Source organism: Tetranychus urticae, chromosome 3 (genome assembly GCF_039701765.1).
Source record: "Tetranychus urticae isolate SD_2017Ah chromosome 3, NJAU_TeUrti_SD_1.0, whole genome shotgun sequence".
Lineage (NCBI taxonomy): Eukaryota > Metazoa > Arthropoda > Arachnida > Trombidiformes > Tetranychidae > Tetranychus > Tetranychus urticae.
Window position 1 is genome coordinate 10,010,347 of NC_142960.1, and position 17,154 is coordinate 10,027,500.

A 17,154-nucleotide genomic window follows, 5' to 3' on the forward strand; every position below is an offset into this window, starting at 1 on the left:
TTATTCATCAACTAATCAACACAAATTAGAAAATAGAAACAATTAATTTTCATTTCAACCCAAAAACAATGAATGTTGTATTTTGTTTTCATTTTTCATCATTTTCATTATAAACCTGTTAATGTTTATCCATTATCTTAATCAATCTTTTGCTATTACTTTCCATTATTATGAATTCATTGTATAATCACCCAATTATCCAGCAAAAAATCAACCAAATAACAAATAATAACAATCTTTGTTTTATTAATCAAAATGTGCGTAAAAGCCAATTCAAATTAACACGAGTCTTAACCAACAATCCCAATTCACAATAGCAACACCAAGAATAAGAAACGAGAAGAGTAGTGATTTAAGTCCAATGATTGGGTTAATCCTAGTTAACCCAAACTTACAAAACCACATGGACTACTGAAGATATTCACCAAATCATGAAATCTATAAGTCAGATTATTCACTGCTCTACTCCTTCACCAATGCCATATTTACATTAAATAAAGTTAGTATCGATAGCAAAGCAATGGCGAGTAAAAGAAGGATTTTCAAACAGATTTGCACTCAAGATATTCTGTTTCATTCATTTTGATTGCAATTATCTGAAATTTTTTGAATGCCTTGAGTCTTTTCAATTATTTTGAGCTCTCACTATTTTTATGATTGTTATATCATTGAAATAAGATAACCAGAAAATTTCTGCATGAACTTGATCCATGGCTAATAATGAACAAGAAACCCGTATTTTTAGTCTTGATGTACCTTCTAAGAAGGTCTAATGAATTTATAATAAAATGTAAATAAATGAATATCTTAGCTCGACAATCTTAATAAAATATTGTATATTATAACCGCAAATAAAGGTTTAGATGTACTTAAAATTTGGACGAGTATTCGTTATGCTATGAATTTATTAAACGGAAAATTTGACTTTACCTTCGTGTTTCAGACCCTTGAGCTTGGGTTGATTGGTAAAAGTTGACATTTAAATGCATGTTGAGACAAATCGATCAAGATTTTCACTTTACAAATGACATTTATAATGATAGTTAATAAACCTAAGCTACAATTAAATCTTAATCAACCTCATTTATTAATCTTTACCTTTAACCATCACTAATCGGTAAAACAACAATTGTTACTGGCCTACAGAAAGTTCAGTTGATTAAACGATTGATAATATTTACAATACTTTGGCAGATCGCAAAAACAAAATCAATCCTTTGAGTTGTTATTGTTTTTACTCGACAATCAGCTAATACAATTGTTAATCAAAATTCAACAATAAGATTAAACATTGCAATAAGTTAATAATGATAATCGTGATCAATAGATGACCATAAATTGTTTTCATCTCTTGCCTTATTCCTGATACAATCACTTGAATTTTGAGCATCCTTTGATTATTAATTGTTTACTTTTTTCTGAACAATTTTTCTGTATAATTGGTAAATTGCCTTTTTTAATACACGATCAACAACTCTGATGAGCTTAATCAGATTGAGTGTTGATGAGTAAATCTCGAGTTTATCACAATTAAGGCAAGGTCAGTCAGGTGAACCTTTATGGACAGCTTCGTGATTTTGTCAGAAAAAAATTGATTCTCATTCATGTTTAACAACAAATGCTTAAACCAATTGTAATAATATTTAATCAAACTGAAAACAATTTGCTATTAAACAATTTTGAGGCCAAATTGGTGAAACAACCAAAAATAAAAAAAGGTAATCTTGACTGTTGCTTGAGATGAATTGAATACTTTTAAGGATAACCTTTTCACCAGTTAACCAGAAAAGAACCAGAAAACATGGCATCTATTAATTACAGCATTTCTATTTAATCACGATTATCCTTCAATTACAATAATCATCTTTGTTTATTAATAGTTTTAAACAAAAAGATGAGTTGATTGATAAGCTTAATCAATCATTAGCTCATAATCAATTGGCAATATTTAGACTTTGATTTGAAACACACACACACATTCAAAAAATGAGTTTACTCTTCACTCTGAATACCAGAAAAAGTTAGCCATTTTACCGGTTCAATTTTAGGCCGTACTAACCAGATTAGGTTTAAATTTGTAGCCCGTTTAAATGGCTGTGAAATTATCATTTGATTATCCAATTTAAATGAATGAAAGGTTGTTGAGGATGCGGAAGAAATTACAGTCTTCTGGTGATCACTTGATTTTAGTCGCCAATTTAAACTCGCCTTTACATTGTACCTTGAATTATTTTACAGATTATGAGAGTTTCCTTTGAATTTTTAACTATTACAACAATTAGATGATTGTATACAATGAAATGTAACCTGAACAATAAAGGTAATAATTTTGAGAGAAAATTTGCTCACAGAATTTACTTTTCATGAAGATTCACAAAATCAAGTTCAAGTTTACAAATGTTTTATTTTCATCCCAAATCTTGCAATAATAATTGAACTTGCTTTTAATCTTTTTGTTCCCAATCAAAATTAAATGTCCAACCATATAATAAACTGACCTTAAAGATACTTATGATTGTGGTTGCCCTTAAAATCTCATCATCAGCTGATTGTGTTCACTTCCTTGAGCAAATTTACATAAAATGTAAACAATTATTTATCAAATTACTGGTCAAATCAACATACAATTGGGTTTAACGGAATAAAATTTTGGACCAAAGCCTGAAAACCAGAAAAATGGCAAAAGACAAACATTGGGTTATTCAACTTATTTCAATGGTTTTCAGGGTTTGAAACTCATTTTTTTTTCATTTATTTTAGACTTGACTGGCGATGATTAGTTGATTGAAACGCTCATTTGTTTGCCTTTTCATGTGTTACAATGAAAGTGAACCAGTTAAAAGGTAAAGGTTAATATAAATTGCTTTTACAAAATGATGAGGTTAATTTGATAACGATTAATGTTGCTGGCTTTCATTTTTGTCTTTAAATTCATGTTGTAAAGGTTGATAATGATGATGATGATTATATGGATGAACATTTTAATATCAACATTTGGTAAATTGACAATTGATTTAAATTGTGTCATTTAAATTTGAAAAATGAATGTTTCACGAGAAAACGGATAATTAACTGCAATTACCGTAGAGAGATAGTATTTTTTACAACCTCAAACCTTTAACTGTATTTCAATGATTTGTAATCCAATTTAAATTACAGGTTAAGTGAATATATTGATTGATTTTGAATCACTGAATTACGTTGGTTAATCACTAATTATTAATAGAAGATGTTATAGAAAACATATTTTTGATTAATGATAGAAAGTAATTTAACGATTACTACAATTACTAAATCTATTAAACACACGGTAAATATTAGATTATCATCTTTCATGTAATATAAGTATTGGAGAAATAAAGATTCAAAACAAGAGATCATTTAAAATAAACGATTAGAATTAATGAAATATTGATGATAATAATAATCTTCATTATCATCATTATCATCATTAACATTCATTAGGATGGTTGTAACAAGAAAGGCAGAATGAAAAGATTTGTTCAGTTTGGATTCATCTTTCATTGATTCTGGTCCTGATCGAGTTGCAATCTATCCAGCGGTAGGTAATCATACGTATAGCACAGTGGGTCCTCTTCAATCCTTAAAATGGTGCCAATGGAAACGTTAGCATAACCATCGAGAATATAATCATTGGTCAGTGGAGCCAGTGAACCATTTATAAGGAGCTGTTGACCATTAATCATTTCAAACCTTTCTGGTTTAGACAGCTGCCAGGTGTATAACCAACGATCCAGATTGGAGTGATGAAGATAAAATATTGGGCTGGATTGGATAATAAAAATAATCAGAGTTAGAATTAAGGTTACAATTCAAAGTCGTTAAAATTTTGATATAAAAAAACCTTTCAAATCTGTCAAATTTGGATTCAAATGAAAACCAAGCCTAAAACTTTTATGGTTAACATATTGCACCCAATAATGAATAATAGTATGAGTATGTAAACATTAATTTAGCTTGATTTCAAACTTGTTTTCACTTGTTAGTCAGTTTACTCCTGTTGATTTATAAATCTGCCTTGAGTTCCAAAAGCTTGTTACCACTTGATGATCAACAGGTGATTATTGGATTTACACTTACTCGATTGGAGCAATGGGTGAATTCATGTCCCCTCTGGGTTCATCACTACCCAAACCTCGATGTACATCTAAATGAATTGAATCTTCCAGACCAACTCTAAATGCTTCCGAATCATTTGAGACTCTGATCAAATTCAACAAAGATTGTGTATTATTCCATGGGCTTAATGTATCCGATTGAGAACCGTAAAAGATTCGTTTAATACACCGTCTTTGTCCATCAGGTAATTTGGTATCAACAGTTGAAAGGAAACTGTTTGAAACACAATAAAATGGTGGTTCTCCATTGCCGCCAAAATATTTGTCTGACAAGACAACACTTTTATGTGGTTCCTTTGAATCTTCAGTTGTATCCTAAAAATTCATAATTGGAATGAGATCTTGTTATGTAATTAGCACTGCATTATTCAAGGTAGAATTAAAAAAAGATTAAATTTAAACACTTACCCAATAAGGAATAGTTAGATTTGGATTAATCCGTTGTAATTCATTTTCAAATGCATAAATAAAATATCTATGCCACCAAAAGATGATTGGCTGATTATGGGCTGACAAGTAATTTGTCTGATGAAAGATGGCATAACGATCGATTGTCCCATCAGCATACAAAATTTTTAAAGCATCGATATATTGTTTCAGTTCATTTTCATTCAGTGATTTTATATTTTCTCGAACTCGCAACTTTGAACACTTATCTGTTCTCGGCTTAGAGACACTCATAGACCAAGATTGGTTAGTTGTTGGTCCTTTAATGGTAAATTTTGAACCAGTTTTTGATTTGCTAATGTGGTTGTGTGCCAGCAAAGGTTTCGATTCACTGGTAAAGAAACCCAAATAAACATGGATTAATAGGAAAATTGATTGATACTTGGACTGATTTACTAATAGCAAGTTCATATCTCATTCAATTAATAAATGTATCATTACTTGACTAATCTCTACACCTAAATTCATCGAGCATAAGTAAACCATGTGTGGACCGTTTACTCTTCAATTGTTAACAATGGTAATGCATATTAAAACACAAATGGTAACCAGACGTTGATTAAAATCACCCAGTTGACTATTAAATATGAAGATTGCTTTTAAAATTACTGTTCATCTATCAACCTATCAACGAAAAATTTAGAGGTAAAAGTGAAAGTTACGTGAAATTCAAAATTCGCATTTCTGTCATTTGATCTATGCCATGTTTCACTCAACCAGATAGCTTTGTTTTGTGAAAAACGAAATGACTATTATTAAAATTAAACCATGTAGTTGTCAAATGAATTAAATTAACACTTCTCGACATGGACTTGATTAAACCAGATTATTAACCAGCAACACAAGATTTTGATTTACGTTCAACTAGCAATGGTAATTGTGATGATAATGGATAGTCTGTTAAACCAGGTTAAACGCCGTTCATAAGAGTAATTGAAAACAACAGCAGACAAACATACAATCATTCAATCAACTGGTTAATCTATTGAGCTTTCCATTTTAAATCAACATTTTCAACAACAATTTACGGTAGAAATGAGTAAATCATGAAATGAAATAACAATACAAGTAATGATGCCGATAATAATAATAATAAAAAACCAGAAAAATCCAATAGCAAAAAAAATGGTAAAAATGGGTAAAGATCAATGGTAAGTCTTGGTTAAGTACTTACTTTTTAACCGTAATGGTTGAGTTGATTGTGAACAATTTTTTTAAACATGGTGAAGACTCAAAGGTAGAAATAAATGTTGAGTTTTTGATTAAAGGTAAATACAGTACAATTGTATTAATGCCTTGAAATTAACCTTTAAAACCATTTTGCACAATTTCCCATTCAACTGGAAACAGTGAAAAATGTGGGGTGAAAAACATGGAGAGTTGAAGGCAAAAAAAAAACGGTTGAGAAGCTGAAAGTATAAGTGAAGAAACAGCAACATCTTACACGAAACAAGTGGTTACAATCTAGTTAACTACTGGTAATACAGAGTTTTTCAAGTCGTCAGAACAAATCATTCAACCAACTCTGAGTTAATCAAGTAAAGCAGAAAACGAGAAATAGCGCTCCATTTTACTGATTACATTGTTTATTAATATTGAGGCAAACATGGGAAACTATTTAAAGGTCATTGGTTGTTGGGTAAATTTTTCAATTTAAATTGTCTTTGAATTAACCGAAAATCAGACGATAATCGTCTTGTGATGCGGTCCTTTTAGTCACAAGAAGCAACCAGTAAATTGAAATCGTTTGGTTGACGGTTTTGTTTGAGAAAAATTATCAACTTGGAAACAATTAACCAAATGTACATTGACACTTGAAATATTAAACCAGTCAACAGTTTGAACAGTTAAGAGGCATGTTAAAAATTCAGTTGCAATTCAATTAAATCAAGAATCAAGAGATGCAGAAATGAATGACTTGGGCTGTAAGTTTGAGTTATTTGAGGCGGATTGGTAAATCCAATATTTTTATACCAAAAACTGGTCAATTTAATTGTTTACAGATAAAATATCTTATATAAAATAGGTATTTACAATTGAAGGCAATTACAATTCTCATGGTTACAAATTGAATCAAAATTTACAGAATTGGCAAACAACAAACGGCCGAAGTGGAAACTCTCAGATTGTTAAAGGTCTAGGTGTTAATAATTGATTACATTGATTGGAATATTTAAAATTAGATTTCTTGTCAAGAAATGGTTGTAAATATACGCTGAAAATATAATATTAGTTTGCTTTCGTATGTTTGATGAATAATCATGATTGAAAGAGAGAGGGAAACGATTCAATCAATGAAAGTTTCAAAAATGATATTCCATGATTTGAAAATGTAAAAAACACATTAAAAGCTATTATAATGATGGATAAAAAAAACTATTTTACAATGAAAAAGTCACGGTGTTGAAAATTTGCTGTATAATATTAATAATATAAATTATAATAATAATGTATATTATTGTAAATTCAACTTTTCCATGTTTTTTTTCCTCCTGGAAATGCTTTCGCTCTTTACTCTTGCTAGATGATTTTTTTGATCCCCAAGATAAATTAACTTCCAGTCAGGACAACATTTAATGTTAGATGAAGACAATTTATGTTAACATTAATTTGATTTGCCTAAATCATTTTGCACACCAAAGTAGGCAAAGTAAAGTTGAGATAAGAAGTAAATGAAAAAAATATGATTCATTCTGTTTACAACACAGAATAATCATTTTTCTGCTTCTTCAGATGTTTTAATGATAATGGTGATGGTGATGGCGATGGCGTTGGCTATGTTGATGATGATGATAATGATGATGAAGCTCGTTGGTAGTGAAAGTCGTGTTATTAAGTGCATTATTTTGCATCAATGATCATCTTTTTCTTCCTTCGTCCATTAGGATGATTTTAGTCTGAAAATTTTAATTCTGTTGCGGTTAAACTCAACAAGCTGAGGTAATTTTTCCAGTGTCACCAGAACTGAAAAAGGCTGCTTTCGCTTGAGCCACTTTTTGCCTAATGTTACTAATGGAAGTTGACTTTTTGATTAAATTACTTCCAAGTGAATCAACGGTTTCATGTGGATCAGCGGTTGAAGTGGTCAAAGCTCCGGTTACTTTGGTTGTTGTTGTTATTGCAATTGTTGTTGGTCTATTTGTTTCATCGGCTTTACTCTCATTTTCGTTATCACTGAGCGTTGTATCAAATGATGATGATGCATTAAATGCTTGATTAATTTTAACTCCAGGATCATGATGATTATAGTTGGCAGTAAATTGTTCATGATCATTATTTGATGATGGTGAGATGTTAATACACTCAATTTCATTATTTAAACCAACAGTTCGAGTAACTGTACGTACATTGACAGTTGATGTACTATTGATGACGCTAGATGTTTCATTGGCCGATGAATTTTCATTCATGTGGCTTGATAAAGAAGGTCTAACAAGTTGATTGTTACAAGAGGTTGATTTTGATAATGGTGATGGTAATGGAGTTGATGTTGGAAACGATGATGTGGTTGGAGGGAAACCATTTTGTGGCAAGTTTTCAGCTGATTTTTCCTCAAAATTAGTGAAACTTTTAGCCACTCCATTGGAAAATAAGGTAGTCGTTGAGGATGATGTAGTTGTGCTACTTGTTGACTCCTTGGTTTGATTAGTTGTTATGGGTGAACCAAATTCAATTTTAAGGTTAAATGAATTACCAATGGTAATACCGGTTTCCCTCAACTCTGCCTCTAATTGTCGGCCACCAATTTCATTCCATAAATTATCTTGAGCCAAATCTTTGCTAATTTTAAAAGATTCACTGTCATTCTTGTTACTGGTCGACCCTGAAGTTATAAAAGATAGCGATGTATCATTTGGATTTCCCTTGATTACAAGCGATTGATCTTCTTGAAGTTTATTACAATTGGTTAAATCACCAACTGTAGTGATCAAGCTTTTCTGGGGTGACTGAGAAGTCATCAAAGAAGGTATAGTTTTGTTTATTAAATTATCAGTGAGGGTCAACCTTTCCGCAGTATCGGCATTGGTTTGAATGGAGATGGGTGCCAATGATTTTTCAAAGCTGTTGTTGATTGTGGTTGTAGCAGTTTTGGTTGATGTTGATGGCGATGAATTTGTTAAAGATGAATAGGGTAAAGTAGAGCTCGGAGAGTAAGATAAAGGAGTCGATGAAACATTATTTCCCAATGAGGACGATGTTAATCTAGGTGAGAAATAAGTTTTAGGCCTTAAGGTTGGGGAGAGAGTAAACCTTGAATAAGGTGAGGGTGGAGGTGATGATGATGACGGTGTTGGAGAGGACAGAGTTAGACATTGTCTGTGGAGGCTGTCGTGATGATTAGAGTGATCATTTGGCAGTTGATAGGGTGAACTGTGTTCATGTTGAGATGGATAATGTGAATAGAGTCTAGGTGAGGAAATGTTACAATCAGCATTGGAGCAACAATATGTCAACGAAGAAATGCATTTGTCACAACTAGGATCAACAATTGGACCAACCGAGGCAAGGCCAAACGAACGTGAATTATATTCATTGGAGGCAGTAACAGCTGGTGTTGATGGATTTGATTTAACAATGAGACTACATAAATCACAACAATTATTGACCATTGGTTGGTGAGCATGGGTTAAACGCTTTGATTTGGATAATGTTCGCAACGATTCGCAGTACATGCAAGAAGTTAGATTCCCATAAGGTTTACACTTAAATCGACTATCAAGGGTTGATGATTTCCTGGTTAAGCCACCATTGAATCCACCAACAGCGGGTAATCTATACACTTTTCCAGACTTTTGGCGATGTAATACAACAGGAGAGGATGGTTTGGAAATTGTTTGAGTTGATTTTGATTCTTGACTAGGGCGATTTATCTCTTGATCCATACCATTGGTAACCAATTTACGATTCCCTTCTGATTTTAATTTAGTTCCTGGAGCTACATTTCCACCATTATAACTCAATCGAGCCAAAAATTTAGTAAATATTGAAGGCTCTAAGGGGTGAACAAGGGAAAAGTTAATTAAAATGAACAGCAAAAAATAATGAACTCGGTTAAAACAGACATCAATCATAAAAATTGTAAATTGTTTCCGTCTTTTCTTTCCAATAAAAATATTTTATAATTTATAAACCAACAAGATCAGATAATTGGAACAATTTTACAATGATAAAGTACAATTACATTGATAATTAGACTGATTTAACTGACCAATTAGCTATACAAGAATCTGTTATTCAATCAATATTGCATCTATCATCGGCATAATTGTTTGCAAAAAATAAAGATATCAATGACTTTTAACACTTTTGAACACAACCTTTTGTCAGGTTTGGATGAAAACAGAAATCAAGCCAAATATGATAGCAGATCGATTGTTTGGGAACAAGAATATCATGATTTTTCATTTAGTGAAAATAGGTGAATTATTGATTAGGATAATTGGCACAATAATGTTGAATTGGCTAAAAGTTGAAGCAAAAGACTAAATAGTCGATATAAAAGTGGAGTCACACCCCAGAAGCCAAAAAAACCGGATATATCAACAATTTGATAACAAGGAGATAATCAGACTGCTACTACAAAATTCAATACTAGTGTTGTCAGTCCCTAATCGAAGCCAAAAGTGACCTAAAATCGTTATAAAATAACAAGTATTCATTAAATATTGAAGGTGCACAGTTAAAGAAGTAACAACAAGTTGAAAAATAAAACTCAACTCAGCATGGTCATTCTGTATGAATATGAATACAAGTTGTTGGATTGGACCGACATAAAAATGCATCAACATACATATTGTACTGGCACATAATATTATATTAAGAGTAAATCAAACTATAAGTAACTTACTTTTAACAACAATGGTAATGGGTTCACTTTTAATTGTAGTTTCACTTGAATCAATTGTCAATGATTTAATCTTTTCCTTATTGTTAACCATTCTCAATGATTTGGATCGGGAAAAAGGTACATTTGGCGTTGATGATAAGGTTAAAGGTTTTTCAGAATCGTCATTCTCTTGTGATCGATTCATTCCTTTGACTGTTGTTGAAACTCGAAGTGATGAAGATCGACGTAAAGATATTAAATCACTTTCTTCATGGCAGTTACTCTGGTCAGTAAGAAGAGTACCGCCATTAACATTGTTGAAACCAAAGTCCCAATTTAAAGTTGTATTTAAACTGGTTGGTGTCATTAAATTTGGTGTATCAAGAGTAACACCTCCATTTGAACCAAAATAGGCACTTTCAGTGGACGATGTTGGACTCCCATGGAGACGACTAATTACTTCATCTGGAGTCATTAAAGATGAATACAATTTAACCGATTCCCGTTTAATTGTATCACAAGGTGAAGAAGGCTCAAGACTGGTACCAAGAATGGATGACTCGCAGGTTAAAGTAGGTTTAACCAGAAAGTAACCCTCACTAGTTGAGAAGCGCACTTTACCAGCTCGCTGCAATGAACGTAATGTTTTCTTGATCATATCAGCTGTTGGTGGAATTATATTTGGATAAGATTGTTTAATGGCTTCAGCAATATCACCAAGAAAAACATGGGTTGAACGATTATTAAAATCATTGATACATTTACAAAGAGCTTCAGTTAACGGGGTAAACTTGGCTTGACAAACCAGAGACATTTCAACCAGGGGAACATCGCCTAATTACATTACGTAAAGAAAAGCATTAAAAGCATAAATTAATATCTTTAACCATTAACAATATAAAATAATTGAAAGCAAATTTTGGTAAACAATTTATCTAAAAAAAGCATTTTAAAACCTCAAAACGAACCATTTAATATGAATAAATTAACCAGATAATTTACATAATATTTAGATTAAACAAAACAAAAGCAGAAATGAGGAAAGTATTTCATGATGAATACATAATACTTTCAGATAAAAAGGTTTGATTGAAGCTTAATTAACAGTTGATTAAAATCTTGAATCGCAGTGAGCATTAAAGTGAAATAAAAAACCATCTTTAATCAAGCGTTCAATATAAAAATATAATTTAAATATCAAGATTGAAACGGTCAACCTTGATAAGGTAAGAAATGATAATAAAAAGCTATTCAGCTAAATGTTAACCAATGATTGTGAATCAAATTGTTGACCCTGACAATCAAGATTTGCATTAATTAACCTTTAAAGAGACTACAAAACAAAGCAATATCCAATACTTGATAAGATGATATAAAAATTGCCCAGGATTCAAGTGAATCAAGAATCAAATTTTCCTGTGTAACACCAATTTCAATTTCATTTTCACCTTTAACGTGAGTTAACATTAATTTTAAGGTTTCCATATTAATCACAAATTAGCAGCTTTAACCATCGACTATCAATTTACAGTTAATCATTATGTACACAATCAGGATTACAAGATATTATAATCATTTCAATACAAACTGAGGATGATATTTTTCACGATCATCATCCCAATGATTATCATGTGAAAATGTTAAATTAAATTTGCATTGTTATACTTAATGTGATACTAATAATAATGGACGGTTTAAATTGTTGACCTGAAAAATTAGACGAAATTGACTCATCAACATCATCTTAAAGCTAATCATTACAATAAGTTGGTATTAAAAATAAGATGTATTTAACCTTGATTTGATTGCAATTGTTGACTATAATTCAAGTCTGTAAAAGGATTGTAACATGTTTTTAAGAAACAAATATTAACTCACAAATTGATCAGAAAAAAAACAACCCAAAAAAGAACCAGAAAATTAACCAGAAAACTTGCTTATCTAAAAAGGTTTGAAGTCAAGCAGCAAATGTGCAACATTAATTTTACGGTTACAATTGAAATTGCTGAGCAATTAACTAGGAATTATTAGTTAATTGTTAAACCAGAAAATTTTGGGTTTACCTTTTTAGCTTCAAATGTAAATTCAAAATCCAATGAAAAGCCCAATAGACTAGAAATGAATACTCGTTTCTACAATTGATTGTAATATTAGCTTATTAAATTGACCTAAATGCAATTTAACCAGATTAAAATTACAAAAGTGTAAACCAAGTAAATTGTAATTAAATGCATAAAAATTGCTTCTCTTTTGGTGTTTTTTGTTGTTTTATGTAAACCGTTTTCAGGTCGAGAGGGTAAAAATGCGAGAGTGAAAAGAGGTTTACCAGTTTTGCTTGTTTTGTTTTTTTTGCCATACAATTAAAAACTAATCAACAAGGAATCGTGAAGTTGTACCTGTATAAATTAGGTGAAACTGTGAACAAATAAAGGCCAAAACCTTTTCGTTCCAATGTTGATTGGCAACCTAATAATGGTAACGTGTTAGGTATAACTTATGTTTGTGTGGGCCAACTTGGTAAACAATACAAGTGATGTTGATATTGAACAGTCAATGATTAGATGTTAATGGTTTTTGTGAACAATATTCATCATTTGATCGCCACGTAAAGAGGCTAACCTAGACTTTTGTTTAGTCCTGGATTGATGGTCAAAGAGCCGTTCAAAGAGAGGTGATTAAAGGAGGTAAACAGGTTTGCCTTTTGATAGATGGAGAGCAAAAGATGGGAAAAGAGAAAGATGAAGATGAAGATCAATGATGTTGATTGGTAGAGAGAAAAAGTTATTTAACTTGTCTTCATTTGGTGATCAATTAAAGGCCTTATCAACTTCATTTTCATCCCTTTCCAGGTCACACTATTTACGCAAAGACACACAAACACACATGTAGTATGTTGGTTAACGTTGAGATGTTCATCCATCATTTCAACCTTCAGGTTGATCAACATTTCATTACCTATCACTTGCTTTTGACTCACACACTCACACACATATATAAATAAAAATTTATTAGCACAAGTGAAAAAGAGAAACAAAATGAATTACAAATTTAATCTAATTTTGTCCTTCACTGAATCACAATTTACAGAAGGAATTGGAAATTTAAATTTTGCTTCAACCTTCAAATCCACCGACCAGTGGCCAAGTCATGTAACATAAGAGATGAACTAATTGTTGGTCACTCACGTTGCCTCCAATTTCAACCTTCAGGAAATTGACCTTAACATCTTTACTGGTACAATTGATATTGTACACCATTCAACCCGTTGATTCAATGTTAACTCATTGTCCTTTCATGTCATTTGAACTCTTTTCAACTCACCTCTCAACTTTGAATAATGACAAACTGGTTTAACCCAATGTTGAGATGTTATATTTATCAATTTATCTCATTTTATTATGCAAACCATTGAGCTGTTTTTACCCATTTTCACCCGTTTTTTTCACTAACCAAATGGCTGACCATTATAATTGGTCAAGAAATTGAAGGCGAAATGGGAAAGAAAAAGATAAACTCGAATCAAGATAATGGTTAAACAATAGAGCTAATTGTAATTGAGTAAATAATCGTTAAATCTGATGAGTTGAGTGCTTGCAATAACAAACAAAAAACGGTTAAAAAACAAAACCAATCAATCAACTAACAATAACAGTTTCTATTTCAGTTGAACAAGATAATTGAGCTGAAAAATGGCTTTAAATACATCAACATTTGGGATTAATATGAGATTACAATTGGTTAATCAATGTTGACAATGAAGCTGGAAAATGTTAATCAAATGTTAATCTCGAGATTTTGGGTAAAATTGAAAAGGATCATTTAATGGAAGGCAAAGGAAGGCAAATGAATGCTTTAATGACCAGAAAAATGATCATTTGACAAAAGATTGAATAAGGTTTCAATGATGTTACAAACATTTGATAACTAATTTACCGATGATTTCATTTTTCACTTTCCTTAATGAAACTGAAATGATTAAATCAACAGTATTGATCATCATGATAATGATAAACATTTGCAGCAACACAGTCAAGCCAAATGATATTCATATTTACAATTGAAATATTAAACCATTTTACATTGAAAAAAAAGTTTTCAGGTTCAACACTTTGAATGCAACTTCAACCCACCAAAACAAAAGGAACCCAAACTCATCGCCATTTTTGTAGGTCAATGGTGAGACAAGTTTTGCTAAATTGCATCAATTTTAATAACAATCAAGTGAATGGTGTAATAATAAAGCAAACAAACAAGTGAACAAGCAAGTTAAATAGATGTTGATTGGGATTAAACAACAGCCGAGCAACATTTTGATGTTCATCACAAGGAAAGGGGTTTGTAAATGATGAGCCAGGAAAGGAAGAGTTAAATGATGATAAGACAGTTGAATGCTTAAAAATGGATTAAAATGGATGACGGAAGAAGATAAAGTAATCATTATGATTGTAGTTGTTTTATTTGCTCATCATGATTGGGTTCATTTAATAATATCTGGTTGATCTTGAATGATTGAACCAACAGTTAAAAATATGATGATAATCATTATTTTATTTCATCTTTCTTCTTCTTCTTCATCTTCAGCTTTCATTATATTTTTTGATATTATTTCATCTCAACAGTTTTCATTCAAGTCAATAATCATCTTCACCTTTTACACCTTTAATAGACTCACAATTCTTGCCCGATAATCATTCAATTTCATTCATTGGTGAAGAGGGAAGCAAAAAGTTGTTGGAGGTTTAAAAAAGTAAATATCATCTTCAATATAATATAATAATCAGCAATAAAGTTAATAGTAATAATAATAGTAATCATATATTAGGATCAACAGCTTGAGGTTTTTTTTGTTTGTAAAGTAAAACGGCCTTTCTTTCAAAGTTGAAACGGTGTTGGTCAACTGATCGACCAAGCAGGTTTTCAGCTTATTTAAATTATCATTTCATCAGTTTTTGCTTGCTTCGTTTTTTATTTTTAAAGTAAGAAAAAAAAACTTTTAAAACCTCCTCATCATTTTCAGCTAATAATCATTTAAGCAAACTATCATGAAATGATGAGAATCGTAAGAGGCAAAAAAGAGACCGTCAAAATTATCATCTAATCAACCATGAGATTGTCCATTTGAATCAACACAATGGGTGATGAACAGTTAACACTAATCATTTCTCATCCATTCACAAGTTTCATCCTCATCAATTATTATAATGCAAAAAAAGACTCGACTTTTACCTTAAAAAATTAAACTTGAAATGCTCGCTGGCTCACATGGAAATCATTCTTGTCTCACTTGGTCTTTCCAATTTTCGCTGTCTAGTATCCCATGAACGGGGTAAAATTTTAAATCTTAGCAGTTTATGATATTTAAAAATCATTTTAAATTCAGGTAAATCAACATGAGGGAATCTGTGATCATAGCCGGTTTGAGGATTACAACTTGAATGCTTTCTCTCCATCAAAAGGAACAGTAAATATTGATTGCATGATCATGGTTGCACACACTGATCAGACCATAAGCAACAAGTTTTGTTGACCTAAGAAAGTCACTTTCGTAGGATCAAATTGGCTTCTCTGTGGGCGTACTTTTCACAAGGAAAATTTTTTCATTTTCATCTTTTGTTTCTTTGACAAAATCGTACAGTGATTAGACCGTAAGGAACAAATTGTATTAACCTAAGTGCATCACTTTTGCAACATAAAATTAGCTCCTGAGTACTTGAAGGTACCATTGCCTCTGACTTCAAGTCACAATCCGAGTCATCCATAGTCAATTCATGCAGGATCATGTACCATTTGTCCGAACCCTCGGTACCTCTTGTAATGCTAATAAATGATTCATTTGCAGTGACTAGTTATTAGTACAAATGTAAATCTTTGCCTGTTAATGTGTAACATTGATCAGTAATCTTTACCTTATAGTCAAAATTATGTTTTAGCATTTTCATCTTAGCAGCAAGTTAAATGGTGCACCTTTGACCGTTTAATTTGCAGTCAATCTGTTAATCAATAATCGATTGAAAAGCAATTACATTTCTATTTGCATCATTGTTCAATAATTTTTGAATAATTAGTCTTACATGTTAATTATTATCCCAATTTTACAGCTCAAAATGAAGAGACAATACAAAAAGTAAACTTTCCTTGCCTCAATTAACTTGCAATATCTTTTTACTATTTTTTGATTGTAATAATCAACAATTCCTGAGGGTAAATCAGTCTAAAAAGCAAACAGACAATTGAATTTACCTTGCGGCCAGAAAGAGTTGAAAATGTTTTTCCATTTGAAAACAAAAAGTGAAAAGATGAATGAAAATGCAATTTTGATTGTTTCATTAGACTAGTGAAAGTAATAGGAAAAAGATTTTCAGGTTAATCAAGAATACAATTAAATGGCAAATAATTACCCATATTTAATAACCATTAGGTTAACAAGGAACAGATGAAGAGAGCAAATTTAATAATAAAGTTAATCAAGAAAAGAGTATTATTACACTTGGCTTTCCTGGTAACAAGATGAATGCTATTTATTAATCAACTGTCAAACAATCAACCTTTCTCCGTCTGTTAATAGCGATGATAATCAATACTGCCTAAACCCTTATATTGATTTAATTGAAGTTACATTTCAGATGATAATTGTTTCTCCTTGAAAGATGTTCATTTCTTCCGGTTTTACACCCAACAAATGGCAACAAATGGTCAATCATTGGGTGAATCATGATCAACTCATATCGATTGAGAAAAATT

At 31.3% G+C, this 17,154-nt stretch overlaps 2 protein-coding genes across 3 annotated transcripts in view; both read right to left on the reverse strand.

The window, feature by feature from the left end:
- Positions 1-3,196: 3,196 nt before the first annotated feature.
- On the reverse strand, positions 3,197-5,874 carry LOC107369608 (uncharacterized). The gene is made up of 4 exons (XM_025162353.2): positions 5,761-5,874; positions 4,548-4,917; positions 4,102-4,454; positions 3,197-3,786 (listed from the first exon to the last, which is right to left on the reverse strand). Exons 2-4 carry the CDS (start codon positions 4,818-4,820, stop codon positions 3,522-3,524), a joined length of 891 nt encoding a protein of 296 aa, XP_025018121.2. The 5' UTR covers positions 4,821-4,917; positions 5,761-5,874; the 3' UTR covers positions 3,197-3,521.
- A 666-nt stretch (positions 5,875-6,540) lies between these two features.
- Positions 6,541-17,154, reverse strand: part of LOC107369659 (uncharacterized) — a 15,904-nt gene continuing 5,290 nt past the window's right edge. Inside the window, exons 1-3 of one of the 2 annotated variants that reach the window (XM_089269848.1) lie at positions 11,382-11,605; positions 10,435-11,247; positions 6,541-9,579 (exon numbers count right to left, since the gene is read on the reverse strand). In XM_089269848.1, coding sequence (XP_089125974.1) covers positions 7,514-9,579; positions 10,435-11,227 — 2,859 coding nt within the window. In that variant the 5' untranslated portion in view covers positions 11,228-11,247; positions 11,382-11,605 and the 3' untranslated portion in view covers positions 6,541-7,513. Of the gene's footprint in view, positions 9,580-10,434; positions 11,248-11,381; positions 11,606-17,154 lie in introns of those variants that run through there. The other variant, XM_015937631.3, reaches the window with a different exon arrangement.

Excerpts from the sequence above, each read along its gene's own strand:
- LOC107369608 (XM_025162353.2), bottom strand. The coding sequence starts at position 4,820 with ATGAGTGTCTCTAAGCCGAGAACAGATAAGTGTTCAAAGTTGCGAGTT. Across the intron at positions 4,455-4,547 it reads ATCTAACTATTCCTTATTGG|GATACAACTGAAGATTCAAA; the intron begins GTAAGTGTTTAA and ends ATGAATTTTTAG. Across the intron at positions 3,787-4,101 it reads TCACCCATTGCTCCAATCGA|CCCAATATTTTATCTTCATC; the intron begins GTAAGTGTAAAT and ends TATCCAATCCAG.